We start from the raw sequence: 15175 nt of genomic DNA, 5'->3' as shown, positions 1-15175 counted from the left end.
GCCACAGGCACCACCACAGTTTTAATCAAAACGTTTCCTTATAATGAAACAAAATGAATAAACCTTAGCTGTAGGTTTACTTATGATCCCCACAGTTCCAGCCACACGTGATTTTGCTGAGCTACCAGGTAGTTTCTGCAGCATCTCGGTCTCTCTTTCTACAGCAGACAAGGCTGGAGCCTGGACTCCGGAACCCGTGTGCCTGAAGCAGCATCAGTGATGTCAGGTAGGAAAAGCTGCTAATAGAACGTGACCCCATTCAGGAATTCTCAGTGTTTGTATGCAATTCACCCATTTAAGACTGCCTTAGAAGGTGCCATTTTCGGTAAAAAAAAAAAAAAAAAAAAGTCTTTAGTCTGATTTTGTGGTTAGAGATGTTTTATTTCAAGTTTCCCCAAAGCAGGGGAAGGACTTGTGTGAATTGTATAAGAATGGAGCTGGGAGGAGTGGTGGTAAAACAATGCACTATGAAACTAACTGCCCAAGATAAAGTTTGAAAATTATGCCTGAGTGAATAGATTCCATGACTGGGTTTACGAGAGTCATACGGTATGTGGCTAGGTGCTGCCGGGCAAAGCTGGGAGGTTAAAGTGAAGGTATGAGGGAAGTGAATTTATAGCTGGTTAGGAAGGATGAATTTGGAAAGTGCCACTTTCAGGTACGCTGAATGACTACGTTCTTTCCCAGGCCTTTCCTGCTTCTATTAGTTGTCAGTGGAACCTGTGCCGTCACTGGAGGGGCCAGTTTACCAGAGGCAGGTCATCATGAGCCTTATAAAAGTCCACTTCTTCTTCAAGGAGATACACCCAGGGAAGCCCTCCCATCAGCCCCGGTTAGGCTGATTCGCTCAGGTGGGAGATTTTTGATGGCAAATGACAGAAAACTGGACCTAAAATCACTAGGCTATTAAGAAATGTATCAGCTGGGCGGTGCCCGTGGCTCAAAGGAGTAGGGCGCCAGCCCCATATACTGGAGGTGGCGGGTTCAAACCCAGCCCTAGACCAAAACTGGAAAATAATAATAATAAATAAATAAAAAGAAATATATCAGCTGAAGGGCAGATCTTACAGCTTCAGGAGCACCTGGTTTAAGGGCCCAGATGAAGTCTTCAGGCTCTTGGAGGCCAGGTGGCAACTTGTCATCAAGTCCAAGCGCAGAGACGTTTTCACCCAAATCTAAACATTCATCTTTGTCCTCTCATTGACCTGCAAGGAGTCAGACACCTCCCCTAAACTTGTCACTTTGGTCCAAGGTTTGACTAAGACAAATTGGGCTCATTTATGAGCATCAACTCTACCCAAGGGATCTGGTTTCCCAAGGGAAATTTGGGCACAGTTTTGACCAGAAGTAGAAGTGGATGTTGGGTGAGAAAAGCAGGAACGAGCAATCTTCACTCCAAGAGAACAGCTTTTAACTGAACTGGCAATTTATTTACATGACAGCACAATTGCCAGTGATATGGAAACGTTGACATTTCCAGCTGTTCGCCTTACACCTAACTCTTCCCCACTGCACCCATCCCTGCCTACACTCTCACAGTTTGACCAAAAGTGCTAGCTAGGAGAGACTCAGAAATGTTCTGTCACTTTACGGGTAGAGGAAAAACCCAGATCAATAAGGGAAGAAAGCCAATGTCATACACTTAGAGGGAGAGAAGAGCCTCCAGATACAATAATCCACTGGGCATCACCTATTAATTTATACATTAGAGGTTTTGAAGTCATGCTCCTGAAAAGAGAGAGATGTGGGACTGCTCGTGAGGGACCCCCAGTGAATTAGAGGAGGAGTTCTACATTTGGATGATAAAAGGAAATGAGTTGGTAATTTGCATGGTTGCAAGAAGGAGCCATGCTGAATTGGAAAAATCCCTAGTGCTGCCGGAGAAGCTTCATCTATGTGCTCAATGTTTCATTAGCAACACCAATGGCATAGTTAGGCTTTTGCTCCTTTAGACCAGCCATTTTGATTCCCTTGTGGTATTTTTCTTCTGTCATACTTGGTTTAAATACCATCTCATTCCACTACTTGCCTCCCTCCATCCCTCCCCAAGCTGTTTTCCTGATGCCTGCTAAAAGGCCCCATATCTGATATTAACCTAAAACTTCCTTGATTCCTTAAAGTGAGTTATTCATTAACAGAACCTAAATTACTAGTTGTTAGGCAAATCTTCTCATTCTTTCCATTTACTGATCTGCTCAGAGAAATCTGTAAATCTACCATAGAAATAAGTGAAGCTTTGTGCTAATGGCTAGCTCTAAGCAGAAGTTTGGGAGAGGGAGGAGAAGTTACTCATTTGCCCGATTCCGCAGGGTGAGTCCACAGGGAGGGATGAAGTGCTCTGCTGGCTTGACAAGCCGCGCGGAGAGGCGAGGCTGCAGCCCACAGGACAGGCAGGAGCCGCAGGGCTGCCTCTGAGCTTGGTCATGGGTCCTGCCAAAGTGCTCTGAAGACCAAGCTTTTTGCCTTCTGTTTCCTGTGAGGGCCAGAGTTTCCGGGGCTAAGAGGTATGGCTGTCTCCTTTCCTGTCCTTTTGTTCAGCAAAAACAAAAGCTAATTAAAGTAAATGTCTGAAGCTGCAGAGAGGCGAGGAGTGGGGCTAGGCGAGCGGAGCTGGAAACTTCCAGGGGCTGGCTGATTATGCAGATAACGTGCATTTGGGAGCTAAGAGAGCTGTGGGTCTAGCCCTGCATGTGCATTTCAGTTATTAGGGCACAAAAGCCACTTCTCTGTGGGTTATTAAAACATGTCTCTAGGCCTCAGGACAGAGAGCTGTGCTTCTAGATTCACAGTATGTGCATTTTTGTTTTCGTCCGTATTGCTTTAGTCTCATTCCTATGTCATACTTCTGTTTATCTCAAGAAACATTTTGCAGGCAGCAAAGAAACTGGCCCTGCCTCTGATTTTTGAAGAAAATTAAATACTGTAGTATCATTGCAGTCAGTGTGCTGGGCTTAGTAACCATCACTGTTTGTTGCTACTGTTGTTTTTTCCTTTGGTATTTCAGACCTCTGACAAATCATAATTGAATCTAACCACTATTTTGTTCTTTCAGACACACATTTAAATTGCTATAGTGATCAACCATTGGATTCAATGACATTTATATATATTTTTTCATTTAAAGAATAGAAAAAATACAAGATTATTTGAATTGGTCATATAGTTGTTTAATACATAAAATTTCAATGTAAATGAAGGCACATCTAACCTTGAGTTTTCCTTGTAGTTTGAGCATTTGGATATGTTTTTTGGAAAAAAACAAACCCACAGGATTTTTTTTAGGATTATTTTTTAGCAAGATTTATATCATCCCCGAATAAATATGACCTGCAAAGTCAAAATTTACTGGAGAAGATGGGTACGCTATGAAATTATTATGACAAATCACAAAACTTAGTTTTAAAAAGTTTGTTGAGACTTCAAAATAACTATCTCATTCTCCTTGAACAAAAATGTTTCTTTCTGTGTTTTAATAAGTTGAAATATGTATTCAGAATGAAGTAGAGTTGTTTGAGTTCTTAGCTAAACAGGCCCGCAAACCTGTGTTTTATATGTGCTATGGTAATAAACTTGCTACAAATTTAAAGCTTATGGGTTCTAGCAAAAAAGTCTGAGGACTGAGTCCTTTAGCATCATTTGGAATAACCCAGGCTCAGAGGCTTTCAGTAGAAGTAAAGTGTAGCAACACAGCACAGCAGCGGAAAGGGAGAGACCCCCAGGGAACAATAGACATCTTGTGGGAAGGGCTGAAATGTATGCAGCCAATTCCCATGGGAACGCCTGTAGTCCTTTCACACTGTGTGAAAAAGATGCTCCTTCAAAAGAATCTTTAATCCTTTCTTTGAAGGGAAAAATCTATCTGAGAACTTGATTTTAAAGTTTCTAGAACCCAAATGGGTCTAAGTTAGTCCCATGGACATTTATCATACAGGTGAATAATATGAAAATGTTTTCATGTTTCAGGTAAATATATTGCTATTCCAGAATATTCTGAAGGGAGGAAACCAGGGTATATCCTAACCTGACTTGGAAGTTAGAGGCTGAACTTAAGTTGCTGTGATTGAGACCCTCCCCCCAGCCCCACCCAAGAACTTCAGTATTTCACAAGTGGTATCCCAATAGTGGGGTGATTAAGTTCTCTGGTTCATATAATACATATATTTTTTCATTTAGTAGACTCTACAAATGTGTAATAGAATAAGCCACCACCGATGTTTTATTAGTGTACTTTGGATGTAGGTCACCTTGGAGAGTCATAAAGAAAGTGGCTTGTGCCCTGTCTGGGCACTCCCTTCTCTCTAATAAACTCCCGAGCAAGCACTGCACTTACATGGAAAACTCAGGTATTCAGATTACTTAGCCACTAAAAGTCTGAGATACATCGTATTCTATTCCATTTCTGCTCCATAAAAAACATCCACTGTTCTTTTCAGCCTTGGTGGGGGTGGGTATGATCGTGGTAAGGCAATCTCTCTGGGGAGCAAGATAAAGTTGCTAAAAAATCAACAGGGGCAACTTCAAGATAGGTGAAAAATGAACTACCCAGATTTAAGACTTGGGGAAAGAACAACTAAGATATAAACACGGCACCAATGGAAAAGGCTTACGCGTCTTTTAGTGAAGTCCATTTAGTTACCAATACAGTAGTGTATTAGTTTGTAAAAGGCATGACATGGGGATATGTTAACAGAGGAATGATTTGCAAGAATGATACTATTAAGGGTATGATTGTCGTCACTTCTTTTGTGGTTTCTATATGCTGGGCTCCATGTTAAATGCTTTACATAATCTCATTAAATCTCAAAAAAAAAATAATAATATCATAATCCTCAAGGGCAAATGAGGAATCTGATGCTCAGGGAAGCTAATTAATCTGCCCAAGTTTACACTGCAAGCACAGCTGAGACGGGAACCCATTTGTGTCCCTGTTCCCACACTCTGACCACTCTGTTCTTCATCGACAGAGTGTCCAGGCCTGGACCCTACACTTAAAAAAAAAAGTACCAAAACTGGATACTTTGACTCAAATAGTACAAAAGCAATTTATGTAACCAACACGTTTGTACCCCTGTAATATTCTGAAATGTTAAAAATTAAATTAAAAACTAAAAAACACAGGAACGAATGAATAGAGGATGATGATATAAGGCCAAAAGAAGTACAGTGTATTCCATTACAAGGGGAGACTTCGTGAGTCTCTTGTAAATCAGAAAACCACCGAGTGAATACACCTACCTATGGATGACTCAGAAAACTACTGAATGAATACACCTACCTATGGATGACTGGGTCTCCATTTTTATGAAGGAACTCTTCAAGGGGACAGTTCACTCCATGTGGATGGTATAAGTAAAAATATGACTTATCACCAAGTATCTAGGAAGATTTCTGAGGTCGTCCTCCTAAGCATGGGACTTGATTGAATGGAGACCAACCTGAGTGCACACCTTTGGGGGTTGCACTCTCCAAGGGACTCTCCCAGTGTCCACATCCTAGTGACCATGAAGATGGGTTTACCAGAGGATTTCTGCCCCTGCATTTTACCAGCAGACACGTGATCTGATGACAATAGACCTACTTCAGGAACAGACAAATTAGGAGCAGAGAAAAAGACAGTTAAAAAACATGGTTTTTAAAAAGCACTGTCAACTGTGTAAACAGTAAAAGAGAGCCTTTTCTTCTGTTGGAGTGTCGACAGACTAAACAGGATAAACATTCGCTGAGTGTTGCTTCAATATTTAAAAGTACAAATCCACCGTATCTAGTCCACAAAGAACTTCCCAGCAAATAAGGTGGAAAAAAAGTGTATGCATGTTGGTGAAGTTGGTCCTAATTATTGGTGCCTTTTGCCATCTTTAAACCTTCAACAATATTAATCTTGGGGGAGGGCAAGGGTATAGTTTCTTTAGGAGCTGTTACTTTACTAGACAAGTTTCAAATACTGCATGAAATCTTGTGGGAGAGGGAAGTGTTAATGAAGAACAGTTCTGCCTCTCCCTCTGGGCTTTGCGAGATGGCTCCCTGCAGCCCATCCACTCACCTGCTGGAGTTCCTGGTGAAAGCTGTGTATCCTGCCTGGCTCTCTCCAGTGCCCATTCTCCCCTGGGAAAGTATAGATTTTCATGAACACAGGGAGTTTTGTTTTCTCTGTTAAAAAACAACTCTCCTTTACTGGAGCAGGCTTTGTGTTTCACCCCAGGAAACAGAGTGTTTCACTCAGAGGTAACTCTCCCCTGGGTGAGGTGCAGCCTGTCACCTGACCCAGCTCTGGAGCTGCCCGTGGCATCAGGCTGCATTCCTTGAATTCTTCCACCCGGCACCAGTGTGCAATGAACAACTTCAGGCTCCCTGAGCTGAGTGGATTCCACTCTCTGTGCCCTCGGACTCTGCTGCCCCACGCTCCTGCCCAGTCTCAGACCGTACAGCTGAGTACAGTGCACCTTAAGGAGTAGAACACAGGTAAACTGAGTCTGCAAGGGGCAGGTGTGACTCTCTGAAATGTGCCATGCTGGGTGTACAGTCATTTCTCTTTTTGTGGTTTCTGCTGCTTCTTACAGCAAGCTAACTCTTCGCCAGCCAATACCTGCTTAAAAAAAACAAAACAAAACATAAAACTAAATAATGAGAAGATGGTCCTCAGGTTAGAATCCTTCAAAGACTAGGGGAAGAAAGTATAAAGGAAAGAAACTAAAGGTGGGGAATAAGAAGGAATTTTACAAGTCCGTTTTCCCATAGTAGCGAAAGTATGAGTTTGAAGTCTGACCCACCTAGCTGTGAAGCTTGGCTGTTTGTGTAAGCTCAGGCGTGATAGTCATCCTCCCTGCCCTTGTCTCCCTCTCGGTAGAAATGTCTACTGAGTATTTCAGTGTGTGTATATAATGTATGATGTTTAGGCCATAGGGCTATAACATTCATGGGTAGGGCATGCCTCAGAAGATGAGAGAGAATTTGCACTGGCTCTGACCTTCTCTGCTATTGCAAAAACAACCAGCAGGAGAAACAGAATAACCTGAGCAAAACCTTGATGAGAGCTGCTGATAAGTAATGTGACTTGCCAATCTGGACGTACAGCGCGTGGGGGAAATCACTGAATGAGAGCTGCTCAGAAGGGAGGTAGCTCAATAATAATTATCACACACAGCCATGTATGTGATTATGCAAAGCCCTGAGTGCACGTTGTCCTGGTAGACCAGCTGCCATCAACCCTAACTCTGTAATTTACCCTTCAATGCCTTGGGGCTGGTGATGACTTTCTGAACATCAGGTGTTTTATCACATGGAATTGTCGTAAGAACTAAGTGACTCGATACTTGGGAAGCCCTCAGAGAAGTGTCTGACACTTGGCAAATGCTGTTCCCTGCACCAGCTGCTTGTCTGGGGACTGAGACTCAAGTCCCAGCTCAGCCACTGGGCAGTTGTGAGACCTTTAGTTCGTGCCTTTCCCTTCCCTGCGCATTGGTTGTCTTGCTCTGCAAAAGACTAATGCACACTTAGTCGATCTCCCTGGGGTGTTCCAAATATCAGAGTTGATAATGCATAAAAGAGCCCTGTGAAGATCATGACACCAACAGGTGACAAGACCTGGGAAAATCTTGCCCATCCTTAAAGGTGCTGCTCTAATGCCATTTCCTCTGCAAGCCGCCCCTTACCGCCTTCTCCTAGGAGTGACTTCTATCTCCTTTATACTTCCTCACACTTCTTTTTATAGATCCCAGAGTACTTTTCTCTTGGTTGTTGACATATTGTAGAAGTTCGGTGCAAGTGTCCTCTCTCCCTATGCCACCCTTAGAGTTCCTGTACAGCTGTCTGTTGAACAACATGATGTTTCTGCTAAGGGCCCTAAGAAATGTCTTGCGTGTGATGGGCCCTTAAGAGTGACTACTGAATTGGAAGTACGAATGTGGGGCTGCGCACCGAGTTCCTGTGAGTGTGGAGTGTGGAAAAGGAGCCCGGGGAAAGCCAGGGGGGCAGGGTGGGGCTCTCTCTACCAGCACATATTTCTGCCTGATAAGTCTGAGGCAGCTGAATGTGTTTCATGAAGTGCCAGGTATTGTCCAACAAGCTGGTTGGTCAAGGTGAAGTCATTTTCTGCAATTTTCCCTAATACTATTTCACTGAGATTCTGTCACTACAAATATGTGATGCTGAGGGAAGAATGTGTTTAGAGAAAATTTCAAGAAAACACTGCCATGGTTGTTTTTTTTTTTTTTCCTTTTTTTTTGATTTATTTATTTTTTTATTGTTAAATCATAGCTATGTACATTAGTGCAATCAAGGGGTACAATGTGCTGATTTCATATACAATCTGAAATAATCTCATCAAACTGTTCAACGTAGCCTTCATGGCATTTTCTTAGTTATTGTATGTATTTGTATTCTGCATTTATCCTGTTTCCCCTAAAATAAGACATCCTCCGAAAATAAGACCTACTTACAGGAAAGATAAGATGTCCCCTGAAAATAAGACCTAGCGCGTCTTTGGGAGAGCACACCTTAAAATAAGACACTGTCTTATTCTCAGGGAAACGAGGTAGTAAGTTTTGCTGGTACCCATTCTAAGATGCACCATAGGTGTGGCCCCACCTATTGCCCTCCTTCCACCCTAATCTCCCCCTTCCCTTCCCCTTCCTTGGCCCTTTCCCCATAGTCTTGTGCTATAGTTGGGTTATAACCTTCATGTGAAAGCTATAATTTAGCTTCATAGTAGGGATGAGTACATTGGATACTTTTTCTTCCATTCCTGAGATACTTTGCTAAGAAGAATATGTTCCAGCTCCATCCATGTAAACATGAAAGAGGTCAAGTCTCCATCTTTCTTTAAGGCTGCATAGTATTCCATGGTGTACATGTACCACAATTTGCTAGTCCATTCGTGGGTCGATGGGCACTTGGGCTTCTTCCATGACTTAGCAATTATGAATTGGGCTGCAATAAACATTCTGGTACAGATGTCTTTGTTATATTGTGATTTTTGGTCTTGTGGGTATATACCTAGTAAAGGAATTATAGGATCGAATGGCAGGTCTATTTTTAGATCTCTTAAGTATTCTCCAAACATCCTTCCAGAAGGAACGTATTAGTGTGCATTCCCACCAGCAGTGTAGAAGTGTGCCCTTTTCTCCACATCCACACCAACATCTCTGGTTTTGGGATTTTGTTATGTGGGCTACTCTTACTAGAGTTAGGGCTACTCTACTTACTCAAAGTAGTTTTGATTTGCATTTCTCTGATGATTAGGGATGATGAGCTTTTTTTCATGTGTCTGTAGATCATGCGTCTGTCTTCTTTAGAGAAGTTTCTCTTCAAGTCCTTTGCCCACCTGGAGATGGGATCACTTGTTCTTTTCTTGCTAATACGTTTGAGTTCTCTGTGGATTCTGGTTATTAAACCTTTATTGGAGGTATAACCTGCAAATATTTTCTCCCATTCTGAGGGCTGTCTGCTTGCTTTACTTACTATGTTCTTGGCTGTGCAGAAGCTTTTCAGTTTGATCAGGTCCCAGTAATGTATTTTTGATACTGCTTCAATTGCCTGGGGAGTCCTCCTCATAAAATATTCACCCAGGCTCATTCCTTCAAGAGTTTTCCCTGCACTTTCTTCAAGTATTTGTATGGTTTCATGTCTTAAGTTTAAATCTTTTATCCAGTGAGAGTCTATCTTAGTTAATGGTGAAAGGTGTGGGTCCATTTTCAGTCTTTTACAGATCGCCAGCCAGTTCACTCAGCACCATTTGTTAAAGAGGGAATCTTTTCCCCACTGAATGCTTTTAATTGGCTTGTCAAAGATCAAATAACAGTAAGTAGCTGGATTCGTCTCTTGGTTCTCTATTCTGTTCCAGACATCTACTTCTCGGTTTTTGTGCCAGTACCATGCTGTTTTGATCACTATCGATTTATAGTACAGTCTCAGGTCTGGTAGCGTGATTCCTCCTGCTTTGTTTTTATTTCTGAGTAATGTTTTGGCTATTTGAGGTTTTTTCTGATTCCATATAAAATGAAGTATATTTTTTCAAGATCTTTAAAATATGACAATGGAGCTTTGATTGCTTTGGGTAGTATAGACATTTTAACGATGTTGATTCTTCCCAACCATGAGCATGGTATGTTTTTCCATTTGTTAACATCTTCAGCTATTTCTTTTCTTAACGTTTCATAGTTCTCTTTATAGAGATCTTTCGCGTCCTTTGTTAGATAAACTCCCAAATATTTCATCTTCTTTGGCACTACTGTGAAAGGAATAGAGTCCTTGATGTTTTTTCGGCTTGGCTATTGTTAGTATATATAAAGGCTACAGATTTATGGGTGTTGATTTTGTAGCTTGAGACATTGCTGTATTCCTTGATCACTTCTAAAAGTTTTTTAGTAGAATCCCTAGTGTTTTCCAGATATACAATCATATCATCTACGAAGAGTGAAAATTTGATCTCTTCTAACCCTATGTGGATACCCTTGATTGCCTTTTCTTCCCTAATTGCAATGGCTAAAACTTCCATTACAATGTTAAAGAGCAATGGAGACAATGGGCAACCTTGCCTGGTTCCTGATCTAAGTGGAAATGATTTCAATTTAACTCCATTCAATACGATATTGGCTATGGGTTTGCTGTAGATGGCCTCTATTAGTTTAAGAAATGTCCCTTCTCTACCAATTTCCTTAAGTGTTCTGATCAAGAAGTGATGCTGGATATTATCAAAAGCTTTTTCTGCATCAATTGAGAGAATCATATGGTCTTTATTTTTTAGTTTATTTATGTGCTGAATTACATTTATAGATTTATGTATATTGAACCAGCCTTGAGACCCTGGGATAAATCCCACTGGGTCATGGTGTATAATTTTTTTGATGTGTTGTTGGATTCTGTTTGTTAGGATCTTATTGAGTATTTTTGCATCAATATTCATTAGTGATATTGGTCTATAATTCTCTTTTCTTGTTGGGTCTTTCCCTGGTTTAGGGATCAAGGTGATGTTTGCTTCGTAGAATGTGTTGGGTAGTATTCCTTCTTTTTCTAATTTTGAAAGAGGTTTAGTAATATAGGTACTAGTTCTTCTTTAAGGGTTTGGTAGAATTCTGATGTAAAGCCATATGGTCCTGGGCTTTTCTTTTTAGAGAGATTCTCTATAGTTGATGCTATTTCAGAACTTGATATAGGCCTGTTCAACATTTCCACTTCGTTCTGGCTAAGTCTTCGTAGGTGGCGTTCTTCCAAGTATTGGTCAATTTCTTTCTGATTTTCATATTTCTGAGGGTAAAGTTTCTTGTAATATTCATCAAAGACTTTTTGAACTTCTGAGGGGTCTGTTATTTCGTCTTTACATTTCTGATTGATGCAATTAGAAATTTTACTCTTTTTTTCCTGGTTAGGTTGGCCAAAGGTTTATCTATTTTATTGACCTTTTCAAAAAACCAACTTTTGGATTTACTGATCTGTTGTATAATTCTTTTGTTTTCAATTTCATTAAATTCTGCTGTGATTTTGGTTATTTGTTTTCTTCTGCTGGGTTTAGGGTTGAAATGTTCTTCCTTCTCCAGTTGCTTGAGATGTTCCATTAAGTTATTAACTTCCTCTCTTTCCGTTTTCTTGAGGAAGGCTTGCAGTGCTATAAATTTCTCTCTTAGGACTGCCTTTGCAGTATCCCAGAGGTTCTGATAATTCGTGTCTTCATTGTTGTTTTTTTCCAAAAATTTGGTGATTTCCTTTTTAATCTCATCTATAACCCATCTATCCTTCAGCATAAGATCATTTAGCTTCCATGTTCTTGTATGGGTATACAGATTCCTGTTGTTACTGAGTTCAATTTTTATTCCATGATGGTCTGAGAAGATGCAAGGAATAATTTCTATTTTTTAAATTTGCTGAGGTTAGATTTGTGGAATAGGATGTGATCAATTTTGGAGTATGTTCCGTGGGCTGATAAGAAGAATGTGTATTCAGTTTTGTTGGGATGAAATGTTCTGCAGATGTCTGTTAAGTCCAGATGTTGAATGGTTAAGTTTAAATCTAAAATTTCTTTGCTTAGCTTCTTTTTGAAGGATCTATCCAGCACTGCTAAAGGGGTGTTAAAATCTCCAACTACTATGGAACTGGAGGAAATCAAGTTGCTCATGTCTGTTAGAGTTTCTCTTATAAATTGAGGTGTGTTCTGATCGGGTGCATAAATATTGCCATGGTTTTTTTGGTAGATGTAATTCATTTTTCCACAGTTGCCAGGGTGTGAACTACTTCATGGGACCCTTGCTCTGCACGCTGAAAGCTTGCCGCTCTCCTTTCCCCCTGCTCTGAGCTCCATTTCCCGTGTCTCTCCTGCTCTCCACGTGGCCTGCATCCCAGGGCATAGATGGGTGAGGATGTAGGGTCAGGACGGGAGGAATTTATTTTCTCACTTCTGACCCTACCCCACCTTCCTCCCTGACTGTTAGTGATGCTCTGAGGACTTGCCTCTCATTTTACGTGGAGTCGGTATGGAAAGTGGTTATGAACTTAGAGCCTGAAACTGCATTCAAAGCAGCTTCCTAGCTGTGTGGCTTTTGCAAGTTGTTTAAACTGCCTCAGGATCCTCACTTATAAAATGTGGGGATAAAATATTTATAAAATCCTCTCACTTATAAAATGTGGGGATAACAATTTATTTAAAAAATTTATAAATATGAAAATAAATATATTTTCCTATAGTTATTCCAAAGACTAAACGAGTTAATATTTGTAAAATACTTACCCCCTGGCACGTGGATATAGGTATGGAAATGTCAGCCATATTTTTACAAAAGCTTATAGATGGTACAAAAACTGTGCATAGGCAACACTGCCCTTGAAAGCCCTAAAATGACCCCTAGGACTCAGCATTTAGAATACTGCAGATAAGCTATTTGGTTAAGTTTCTGATGAAAAATTTGGCTTGTGTTTAGAAACCATGTTGCATGGAGGGTGTGCACCCTTAAATTTGAAAATTGTGTACCCCTTCATAAAAAATAAAATAAGATTTCATTCAGCACACCTATAGCTCAGAACAAAGGCCTGAAACTGCTCAAGGGAACACCCGACTCCCCTTCCTCTTTCCACACCCATGCTGGTGAGCACATTCAGACTGAAATGCTAGGCAGAAGTGCCTATTGCTTATATCAATAACTAACTCTTGATTCTCACTATATGAGCACACAGCTGCATTTTTAAGTTACTTCCATCAGTAAGGTAATTTTTACTCCACTGTAAATTCTTAGGAAAGCCCACTGGCCTGAAATCAGGAGACAAGCCTTCTGCCACAGCTACTATGGGGCCTCGGGGAACTGATTAAACCTCCCTGGCCATCAAATGATTATAAAGGTCTCTACCAGTGCAAATGGTCTGTGATTTTATTAGGCCCAGAAGGGAGCTGATGAGAATAACCAGATATCTAATTTGTGCCATCACCCTATTCTCTGTGGACTGTTAATTGGATGAGGAATACAGTGGAACTTTATTATTTCGATTGTGGGAATAGAGGGAGGATTTCCTGATCTCAAAGCTCTCTTCCTTAGCCTGCACGTCAAAGCTATCACATTCAATTTCAGTGTTCGAGTTCAAGTTCATGTCCGTGTTCGGCAGAGATTTATCTAATTCCATATTTCGAGCTAGTGTCCTTTATTTGATTGCTACTTCATGACAGAGTAAATAGAAATAGTGTAAGTATCAAGATCACTTTCTGGACTTGGTGGGGGGTGGGCGTGGGAGTGGATTCTATTGCCGACATAGCAATGTAGTCCAGCCAGGAGGACAAGCTCTGCTGTCCATGTCCAAGTTCTAGACAGAAAGAAAAGTTCTGGAAAAGCCCCAAGCAGTGGCTCTAAAAGATGTTTCCTGTCTTCTCTCCACCCTTTCATTCTCCCTTTCCACGTGATTTCCATGAGAGTCTGGGAGAAATCTAGCAAGTATGGGGTATGTTTCCTTATGGCATGAAGAGGACACGGAAAGAAGAAAGAAAACAGGAGAAAAATAAGCGTGGGGCTCATGCAGCTTTTTAGGGTTCAAATTAAATTCTGAAGAAACCTAATGATTTTTGACGGGAGCTTTGAGGCAAAAATAAGGAAAGAGCTCGTTTGAAGTTCATCAAGTCAGGATCTGTTACTCTGCGAACACGTTTCCAAGTTGTCTTTTTGTTGTTGCTCTCTCTCTGCTGGAGACCAAGTTCACATTCTGAGCTCATGCCATCCTGCCAACGGCTATATTATGTCATTTGTTTCCCTTGCAGAGGATGTCAGTGGAGACCTCAAAGTCTGGAGAAAAATGACCTTTCATGGAACACAAAGTGGGCCTCCTGCTGAATGTTTTTGCCCTGATGACCTCTGATAACTAAAACACAAGGGCCTGGATCTGTAGAACCCACCAAACCCCTCCACATCATGCATCAATTGTTCCGACTTGTTTTGGGACAAAAAGATCTTTCACGAGCTGGGGACCTTTTCTCCTTAGATGACTCTGAGATTGAAGACAGCCTAACAGAAGCTTTGGAGCAAATTAAAATAATCAGCTCATCTTCGGTAAGTAAACTGACTTTTACAGTAGATTCCTTAGGGGACCTATCCTAGAGATATATATGGACATCCTGGCGAAGGAACCCTTGCAGGGCACAGAGGAAGGACCACTCACACAGTCTCTCTTTACTCTGTGGTTTATTTTGGTGTCTAAGAAATAACATCAGGAAAGTGGTGGGCTCAGGGGGCAGTTAGACCTCCTGTACTCACAGAGACCAGAGCTCTGGAATTGCAGACCAGAATGGAATTCTCACAAAAATATTATGAGGGATTGTTTTTACATCCTTGAAATGGCATGAAAAGGAAAGAGAGGGAATTCAGGGAAACAGGTCTCCCTGAGACCTGCCAAGCTGCACAAGAGCATCTGTAAACAGAGCAGGGTGAGTGGTGGAGGCTGAATAATGAAAGCCAGCAGGATGACACTCCTGCCATGTGGGTAATGTGAGACAGGACGGGAGATCGCTCTGCTGCCAGAAGTGACAGTTGCCCAGGGCTTGATAATGCTGATTCTATTTCCTTCTGTATTGCCTCATTTTTTATCTTTTCTTTGCTCGTTTTTCTATCCTCCCTCTCATTTAATTGCATTCACCCATTATTAGTCCCCAGTATGATCAGACTGATTTAAAACCTCCATCAGGCCTCCTGTTCCTTGCTTCTCCTCAATGTCA

General features: G+C 41.3%; 1 protein-coding gene across 2 annotated transcripts in view; it reads left to right on the top strand.

The window, feature by feature from the left end:
• Positions 1 to 2367: 2367 nt before the first annotated feature.
• VEPH1 (ventricular zone expressed PH domain containing 1) overlaps positions 2368 to 15175 on the top strand; it is a 246934-nt gene continuing 234126 nt past the window's right edge. The window contains exons 1-2 of one of the 2 annotated variants that reach the window (XM_053600821.1): positions 2368 to 2504; positions 14225 to 14513. In XM_053600821.1, coding sequence (XP_053456796.1) covers positions 14376 to 14513 — 138 coding nt within the window. In that variant the 5' untranslated portion in view covers positions 2368 to 2504; positions 14225 to 14375. Of the gene's footprint in view, positions 2505 to 6303; positions 6460 to 14224; positions 14514 to 15175 lie in introns of those variants that run through there. The other variant, XM_053600822.1, reaches the window with a different exon arrangement.

Source organism: Nycticebus coucang, chromosome 8 (assembly GCF_027406575.1).
Source record: "Nycticebus coucang isolate mNycCou1 chromosome 8, mNycCou1.pri, whole genome shotgun sequence".
Lineage (NCBI taxonomy): Eukaryota > Metazoa > Chordata > Mammalia > Primates > Lorisidae > Nycticebus > Nycticebus coucang.
Note: the sequence above shows the minus strand (reverse complement) of the source record. Positions and strands in the feature narration are given on the sequence as shown.